Raw genomic sequence first — 9,191 nt, forward strand, 5'->3', positions numbered from 1 at the left:
CAGAAACTGCAGGATTCAGTCAAACAGACATCTGCTGCCGACCTATGAGCAGATCGTCGCTCGATTTCAATTCCCACTCTTTTATTATTATTTTCTCTCGCTCCACACACACACACACACACACACACACACACACACACACACACACACACACACACACACACACACACACACACCTAGTCTCTCCTCCCAGGGGGTCATGAGAGGATCCTGGTGGTGCTGAATGGACAGCTCCTTCACCTCGAGTCAGGGTTCGCCTGCTGCAGAGTCACAGAAAAGTCAAAAAGGTTCCTCGTTTACCAGGAAAACATCTTCTGCTTCCACTGAAAATGTAACAAATTGCATGTACAGATTCACACTGTGCAAATCACGCTTCACACCATGTGTGTATTACAGCTATGGGTGCAATTATTGTGTGCACTTGTCCCCCTTGGTCATATCTGTAAATAAAAGGCAAATAGTGTGTATAGTGTATTATTATTATTATTATTATTATTATTATTATTACGTTTTCACTGTGTGTTCTTTTACAGATTAATAAAGTGCTACATATATATACATCATATATGTATAATTATGTACATGTATATTTTTATGTATTTTTTTTATCTTAACTGTTTTCTTTAATGTACCATATCATAATGCCTCTGTGCTGATGTTTTATGTCTGTTCAGCTATTAAGTTTGTAAATTCGAATTTTCTACAATTCCATTTTTTTTATTCACTCAACTATTTATTTATTTATTTGTTTATTTATTTATTTATTTATTGCAACCCTTCTCCCCACAGACAACAGGGATTTTCAAAAAATATATCAAAAAAATATCTACAATACACAACACAAACACAGTTGTATGTTTGTTGTAATAATATAATCAAAATAAGATAAGTACTTTAAGCTGATTAAAATAATCGTGAAGGCTATTTCTAAACATGAGTCTATCTATGAGTCTGTATTTGATTGATTCATCCTTAATATACCGGGTTTTAAGTTTCCGTCACTGTTTTTTGTTTTGTTTTATTTAGTTTTTTTTCCTTTTTGAGCACATTTTGATCAGGCAACACCGTGTCGTCATCGCGCTTCTGAAGGACCCAACCCAGCCCAACAGGAAGACAACAGATTTCTTCTTCATCCTTTTGATACGATGCAAATCTGCGACCGTCAGCGCTAAGTATTGACAGTATTTGTGCCTGAAGGCGAGCACATTAATAAAATGCCCTTATTTGATGGGTTGGGAAGTGGAGGAGAGAAGACTGCGATCGTCATTGACTTAGGAGCAGCGTTCACAAAGTGAGTTAGCGTACCTTTTTTTCACAGAGCTATTCGGGTTAGCATTATGCTAGCGTAAACTTAGAGTGTTATATTTTGTATTTTTTAACAAACCGCCCGGCACATCAGGTCTAATACATAGTTTTCAGCTCACATACACATCAAACATATTTATGTATGCTGATTAAAAAACGCTGTAGCGGTGTTAGCTAGCAAGCCGCCCAGTTAATGCTAACTTGACATGTTTAGCTAGCCTTAATACCAATTTAGAGATAAGATCAAATCCAATAAGAAACATTAACGTGGAAGAAAAACAACTGCACTGAACGCCATTAACATCTTAGCAAGCTGCACTGTAAAATACTACGAATATAACTTTTCTGAACACGCTATATGTTAATATTTGGGTATATTTACTCAATGAATGTGGCAACTTAAAGCTAAAGGTAGCTAGCTAAAGTTTATCACAATTATCTGGCTTGAAGTAGTTTGCAGGTAGTAAGCAGCGTTTTATTATATAGGTGGAAATTACATGACGTAAGATTTAATTGCAAAAGGCATACTGAACAATTAATATACACTTGATTTCATCAGATGTTAGCAGGTTACTGTCTTTTGCCTGTTGTTGGATGGACATTCACATCCATGTTGACAGCTGTTTGTGTGACCTAAATAGTTGTATTAAAGCAGTGTGTCATCTGAAAGCTGTGTGGCATTTAAAGTCACATCTCCATAATGATACTGTACACACCTCCACAAATTTAGTTATAGTAGTAGTATAGTGTATAGTTGTATAGTTATAGTTATGTATAGTTAAAATGCTGCACAGTTTGTCATTTTGCTGGACTTTTAGTCAAACTGCAGTCAAGGCAAGACACTGGCCTGAGGCCAGTCACATGAAGATCAAGAGGAATGTTTTAATAATGATGTCTTTGTCTACAGTAACTGTCCCACAATATTTGACACAGAGCTGCACTGTGATCTTATTCGTATGCAACTCACTGAAAGGTTTTTAATAAAATCACTTGAGCCCTTCTTACTCAAATAACAAAAATGTGATCGCCATGTTTGTAAGTTATGTTTGCACACAGTTAACAGGGCTCACTAATGTTATGTATAGGAACCTCAAAAAGTTATTATTCAACAGTGACGTAAATATTTACACTATAGATCTCTGCTGACAGTTTCCTTGTCTTGCAGATGCGGCTTTGCAGGGGAAACGGGGCCCAGGTTCATAATTCCGAGCGAGATCCGGAAACCGGGACAGCAACAGGTGCGATGTTGCTGTGCTTTGCCGTCGGATGTTTGGAAATTGCAACATACATGATGATGTTAACGAGTTCTGGACTGTCTCTCTTTCAGGCCACCAAAGTGGTTCAGTACAACATCAACACAGAAGAGCTTTATGTCATCCTCAAAGAGTTTATCCATATACTGTACTTCAGGTGAGACTCTGCAGCATTCATTATTTATTGTAAATGGTAGTGACCCAGCATTGACTAATCAAAGTTTGTCGTATTTGTCACAATCAGGCACCTGCTGGTGAACCCTCGCGACAGAAGAGTGGTCATCATCGAGTCCATCCTCTGCCCGTCTCACTTCAGGGAGACGCTCACCAAGGTTTTCTTCAAACAGTTTGAGGTAAAGAAAGAAAACAAACAAGCAGATCTGTGTTTTATTGATGCCGCAGAACATGGTTGAAAAACGTGTTAATATGGACCACATGTATGTTTTTGAAAAGTTTATATCTGTGCTCATAAAACTAACAGACAAAATGTGATTTACTCAGCAGCTTAAGTTATGAGCTTTATAGTGAGTGTACGCTACAATGTGTACTGAGTGTTTTAAGTGTTGTTCTTTGAATGTGTCTTCTAGGTGCCCTCTGTGCTGTTTGCCCCGAGTCACCTCATGGCCATCATGACCTTGGGGATCAACTCCGCCCTGGTGATGGACTGTGGCTACACAGAGACTCTGGTCCTACCTGTATCCTTTTATTGTCACCATGGACCTTTAAGGGAAAACTCAAACTCTTTAGGACATTTGTGATTTGTTTGATTTCTTACCAGGAATCAAGTGAGACAATTGATATAAGTTACATCTCTGTTAATAATGTGGAGACACATGTAGCCTGGCACAAAATCTTGAAGCAGGGAGAAAAACGCTAACCCCAGTCAAAGGAGAAAAATGCCTCATCTGCATCAAAATTGAATCAGTCACATTATAGCACATTGTTATGCAGAACATTTCTCATCATCACTGATATTCAAAATCGCTCTCCCACCATTAATAGACCGCTGATGTGTTTTATAATTGATATTTCTGAACGTGTCAATGCAAAACAAAGGTTTTGGTGTGAAAACTTTTGAGACTGGGATTCGTTACCACCTTAACTGTGAAATCAGGTTTATGAGTGCACTCCTATTCTGCCAGCTTGGGAGGCGTTGCCTTTGGGAGGGAAAGCCATCCATAAGTAAGTAGCTGGAACAGATGTTAGACGAGGGTGTGACTTTGCACGTTGGTGTACTGTAAAAAGAAACACTTCTCTTTCTTGCTTGGCTCTGTGTTGATTGAAAGTGTGTGTTTTTTTTGTTTTTTTTTACCAGAAACTTTGTCTTTTGTTTCTTGTAGAGAGTTAGACGGACTTCTTGTGGAACAGTGCACTGTGGACACAGACACCACCACTGGCCAGAGTGTTCCAGCTGCCATTGGTAATTACAGAACAATACCGCTGTGTGTCTTTGTCTTTATAAATGGATTAACTCAGAAATAGACTGCTGACTTGTTTTGTAGGGCAGGGAGCCAGAAAACACAATGACTTTGACCCATTATGCATCATTTAGTATTCAGAAGAAGAATTTGTTTCTGTGAGACAATCTGAGTGAACAGCGTTCTCAATCTGTGAATTATACATATGCACGCAGTCTTATTTTAGACTTTCTCCCCACACTTTTTCTCGATGGAGAAAACCAGACTGAGTCATCGTGTTGAGCTGCAGCCGAGTGAGCGCAGATACACACACATGCATTAATAATTAAGACCAGGCAGGCCCACTCACTTGACTGGACTGTTGAACGAAACTGCATTTCTGCAGGAAGCGCAGAAATGGCTGAGGTCATTGTAATCAACCCTTTGTACTGTGCAGGATTCAGGGAGGAAAAATGTCGGCTCAGAATCTGAAGAACACACTGGATTTGTGTATGAAAGTGGTGACAGATTCTTCTCTCGCAAGTTTTCTCTTGCTGCAATGTTCCAGCACCAAGCAGTCATATTCGACTCTTCATTTGCTGCAGCGTCAGCTCACACATTCTCCAACTGCTGATTCAGCCTCGTCATAAATCCAACTTGGAAATGAGTTCAGAGAAATAGCTGATTTATGCACCAGTGAGTCGAAATAAATTAGGTTCTGCTTCGTTAATATCTCTCTTTCATCTCCTCTTTTCTCCAGGGACCATCCCAGAAGAGACTGTGGAGGATATCAAGGGTGGGTTTTGACTGAGTTGTGTCTGGTTTTTCATATTTGTTTTTTAAATCTGCACGTCTCGCTCGGCTCCCATGAGAATAATGGATCAGCGTTATTGTTTATTCCCTTCAAAGGCGGCTTTCCTTATAGAAAACAAAAGACTCCAAAAACTTAACTTCTAGTGAGTCTGTGGCTGCTTCCTCTTCACCATCCATCCTCTATTAATAGCAGCCGAACTGATAATATGCTAATTATATATATTTTCTACTTAGTCACCATCATTTGCAGGCTGCATTCCTTTGTGTTGATACAAGGACAGCTTTATTCTAATTTATCTAATTAATTTCAACAGTCAGCGAGGAGAAAGTGTTCACCCCTAGTTACAAATGTAACTGTCTGTATTTGATGCTTATTGGTTTTGTTTTGGCTTTCCAGTCAGAACATGTTTTGTCAGTGACCTGCAGAGAGGCCTCAAGATCCAGGAAGCCAAATTTAACCTGGACGGTACAGCTGAGGCAAGTGTCACATGTGTTTTTGTACTGTTATTTACCAATTACCTTGTCTGCAAATCTATTTTTTGCATTAAGTGATGCCCTCCTGTAGATTTATTTGTACTTTCTCCTCCTTGTGAATGTGTTTTTGCAGCGTCCAGCTCCTCCTCCAGATGTTGATTACCCTCTGGATGGTGAGAAAATCCTGCACGTCAAAGGAGCGATCAGGTAGTTCATCAGATAATACACTCGCTGAGCTGACAGATGACAGAAATTAAATTGAATTGCCTGTTTTATAATCTCTCTGTGCGACGGTGCATTTTTCCTTTAACTTGCTTGCTGTCTGACTTTACTCATGAGATATTCTGTTTGGTTTCTTCTTGTTTTTGTCAGGGATTCTGTGATGGAGATACTGTTTGAACAAGACAACGAGGAGAAGAGTGTGGCCTCTCTGATACTCGATGCTCTGGTCAAGGTAGAGAAAAGTTATTCTTCATTGTGTGTGTGCAAGGTGTTATGTTCATGATCAATCACTCTCTGGACGAAAGCTGTAGAAATGTACATCAAAGGTATTTTTTGGTCATGAAACAAGAGTCCTGTAATTTCACAGGAATGGAGTTAACCCAGTTTTGTGCTCCACACAGCAGCATGTACCTGAGAGCAGCAGTAGACATTACACATCCCCAGACTGTAGCAGCGATTTGTTTAAACCCCCTGCCTGTGCAGTACTCAGGATATTGATATATGATTAGGACTCTACACATGAGAAGTCGCTGCTGTAACGCCCGTCTCGACCGCTTTTATCCTACAGAGTGTATTTTAAGTGATTTAATTTGTGTTTCCCCGCAGTGCCCCATCGATGCTCGTAAGGTGCTATCCGAGAACCTGGTTGTGATCGGAGGCACAGCCATGCTGCCGGGCTTCCTGCACAGGCTGCTGGCAGAGATACGCCTCCTGGTGGAGAGACCCAAGTACAGCAGCGTGCTGGCCAGCAAGACCCTGCGAATTCACGCTCCACCTGCCAAGCCCAACTGCACCGCCTGGCTCGGAGGTCAGAGATGAGATTTTGTTTAAATATTTAACTACCTGCTGAACTGAAGGAGAAGAGTTTTGAAAGAATATTCTCATATGAATTTAAAAGCCCTCTCTAATAATACCGTCCTCTGCTCCACAGGTGCCATCTTCGGGGCGCTGCAGGACATCCTGGGCAGCAGGTCGGTGTCCCGAGACTACTACAACCAGACAGGCCGCATCCCAGACTGGTGCTGCTTGAGCTCCCCTCCGCCTGAATCTCTTTACGAAGCAGGAAAGACCCCTCCTCCCCTCATGAAGAGAGCCTTCTCCACAGAGAAGTAGAAGAGCGCTGTAACATCATTCAAACAATGTACTTAACCTGATAGAACAGTTCAGTAATCTCAACTCTAACATCTTGTGAATGTGTGAAGTACAGACAGCGTCAGGTGTTTGTAATGTTAACTAGTCACACTCGTGTTTTTGTTGCACACTGTCCGATGATCAGGTCAGCAGGTTTCCGGCCGGACCAGAACAGACATCAGGTGGTCACGTTGATATTCTACGAGAATAACTGTTCAAATAGTTCCTGTCCATGTCTTCTGTCCCGCGAGACGTCTCACTGAACCGACTCAACCGTTTTATTTTGTTCCTGATTTTGTTGACACGGAAAAACACATCAGCAGAAAAGTTTCTGACAGATATCCAGTTGATCTTTAGTCATCCATTTATCAGGAATAACAGAAAATGTTGCTCAACGTCTTGGAGAAAACAAACTTTTTTTCCAGTGATGTAACATAAAGTGTGGCAATCCCACCATATGGATTCAAACCATAACGTCTCCTTGGGTTTTAAAAGAGGAAGACGTTTAATTTATTTATTGTTTGTGACTTAATGAAGGGCCCTGAATACATGTACATTTCCACTAATTCACCGTTTTTTTTTCTATGTACATCCACACAGTCGATCATAGTTACTGTTGCTGTATACAGACTTCAAAACATCTTCCACACAATATCATTGTGTTCTGTAACCATAAAATTCAATTATAACAACCAATAAATATTCAGAAGTCAATCAGATGTACTGTTTCTGTCTTATCCAACACTGGCATATATTAAAAAAAAGAATAAAAGAGAGAAAGAAGGTTAATTTAATTACTGTGTGAACAGAATGCAACATTACATTAAATAAGACATCTTGGCACAGCTTGCATTCAAACGCACAGATATTGTAAGGAGATGTGTTTAGACACCAGCTTAAACTATGAACTACACTTTTGTTTCGTAACTCTGACTCATTTGTGACCTTGCACCACACTTAACTGACACAAATCATCCAGTAATGAACTGTAAAAACACTGAACTCACTCTTACTCATTTTCAAATACGTTTAAGGTCAAGACACGTACAGGGCTGCAGACTGTTTTCATTATCAAATCATCTGCACATTATTTTCATGATTCATCAATTTAATATTTAGTCTGTAAAATGTCAGATTGCTTCTTTTGTCCAAAACTAAACAACTCTTCATTTAGCATTAAATATGACAAAGAAAAAGCAGCAAATCGTCACGTTTAAGGAACTGGAACCGGCCAATATTTAGCTGAAATGATTAATTGATTACCAGGACAGGTGGCGATTAATTTTTCTTTGGATTGATTAATCACATAACCACTCCGGCTCTTAAAGATAGCACTGTACCGTTTATCCCAGAGTTGTACCACGGGTCTTCGTCCGACTATAAATCTTCACAGTCAAGTGTTTTACCAGGCCTCCCTTTTTTATTCTGAATATAAAAACATTTCAGGGAAAGAAAACCGGGATGGTTGCCAGCAGCGTGTGTGTCCCCCCCCCAGCTCTAAATACAAATAACACAGTGAAATGAATACATCTCACCTTCAAACCAACAGAACGCCGTGTTCACTCGTTTACACCGACTACACCTGAACTTACAGCCACCGTCAGTGGATCAACTCGTGCAAAGAGAACAAAAACCAAACGCGTTTCTCATGTTCTGAACTCATCAGCTGCTGATTTTGTGCACCGTTTGTTCAGCCAACTTATATAAGTAACCCCCAACACACTGTTAATGTGTGTGTCTCTACATGGAGTTGCATCTGTTTGGCCTTTTGGGTCACATTCATGGCTCAGCTACTGTGGGCTTGGGAACCGGCAGCGTTACCCACAATGCACCTGCCGCTGCTGCTGCAAAAAATAAGTGTGGGAAATCAGATGGAGTTTGGTTTTTAGACACAGAAGTAAAAATAGGCACAGATTGAGAGCGGAGGAGAACCTGGAGATGAAGCTGGAGGTGTGCGTCCAGTCGTCTGTCTCGTTTTTAGGTGAATAATTGCGGCTTCCAGGCCAAAATCTGTCTGCGTTTCAGTTTCATCTGTTTCATCTTTCGATGTAGGGTAAAATAATAAAGGTGTGTGTTGAGTCTCTTTCAACACCAGAGGAATTCTGAAGAAAATAAGCTTTGTTACTCATACGTAAGTTGATATTTTAGAGTTTGCAGGCCCTTCTACCTGTGGATTCAGGCCAGTTTTTCGTCCTCAGATGATCCTTTTCTGGACATATAACTCGAGAAAGCCGCAGCCTCGCCCCGCAACAGAAGATATAGAGCTGTATTGTCCCACCTGCTGCCTCTGCTCCAGCTGTGGGGGAAACCTCATCCTCCCTCGATGGGGACTGGGACTGGAGCATCGGTGTGGTTCCCAGAGACAGGAAGCAGCAGCTGTCCGTCTGACCTCTGGCTATCCTACTGGGAGTCTGCGCGAGAGGGGAAGCCCCCGGAAAGTGGGTGAGCCTTGCCTCCAAGGAGCGATGGCGCACCATTCATCGAGAGGCCGGGGAGCTGAGACACAGTTCACACGCCCAAATCTGTCCAAGTGTTCACTGTTACTGATAAATTATGACTTTTGATTATTAATACCGGCTCGATGAGAAGATGTTTG

At 40.9% G+C, this 9,191-nt stretch overlaps 1 protein-coding gene across 2 annotated transcripts; it reads left to right on the forward strand.

The window, feature by feature from the left end:
• The first annotated feature begins 1,075 nt into the window (after nucleotides 1-1,075).
• actr10 (actin related protein 10) lies at nucleotides 1,076-7,314 on the forward strand. Of its 2 annotated transcripts, XM_037085622.1 has the most exons (14): nucleotides 1,076-1,291; nucleotides 2,471-2,543; nucleotides 2,633-2,715; nucleotides 2,803-2,911; nucleotides 3,146-3,253; nucleotides 3,673-3,740; nucleotides 3,899-3,978; nucleotides 4,716-4,751; nucleotides 5,166-5,245; nucleotides 5,376-5,449; nucleotides 5,615-5,696; nucleotides 6,071-6,272; nucleotides 6,396-6,605; nucleotides 6,741-7,314. In XM_037085622.1, exons 1-13 carry the CDS (start codon nucleotides 1,215-1,217, stop codon nucleotides 6,575-6,577), a joined length of 1,254 nt encoding a protein of 417 aa, XP_036941517.1. In that variant the 5' UTR covers nucleotides 1,076-1,214; the 3' UTR covers nucleotides 6,578-6,605; nucleotides 6,741-7,314. The 2 variants fall into 2 exon arrangements, with proteins under 2 accessions (XP_036941517.1, XP_036941516.1); XM_037085621.1 differs by having other exon boundaries at nucleotides 6,396-7,314.
• The last annotated feature ends 1,877 nt before the right edge of the window (nucleotides 7,315-9,191 follow it).

Source organism: Acanthopagrus latus, chromosome 22 (genome assembly GCF_904848185.1).
Source record: "Acanthopagrus latus isolate v.2019 chromosome 22, fAcaLat1.1, whole genome shotgun sequence".
NCBI classification, from domain to species: domain Eukaryota; kingdom Metazoa; phylum Chordata; class Actinopteri; order Spariformes; family Sparidae; genus Acanthopagrus; species Acanthopagrus latus.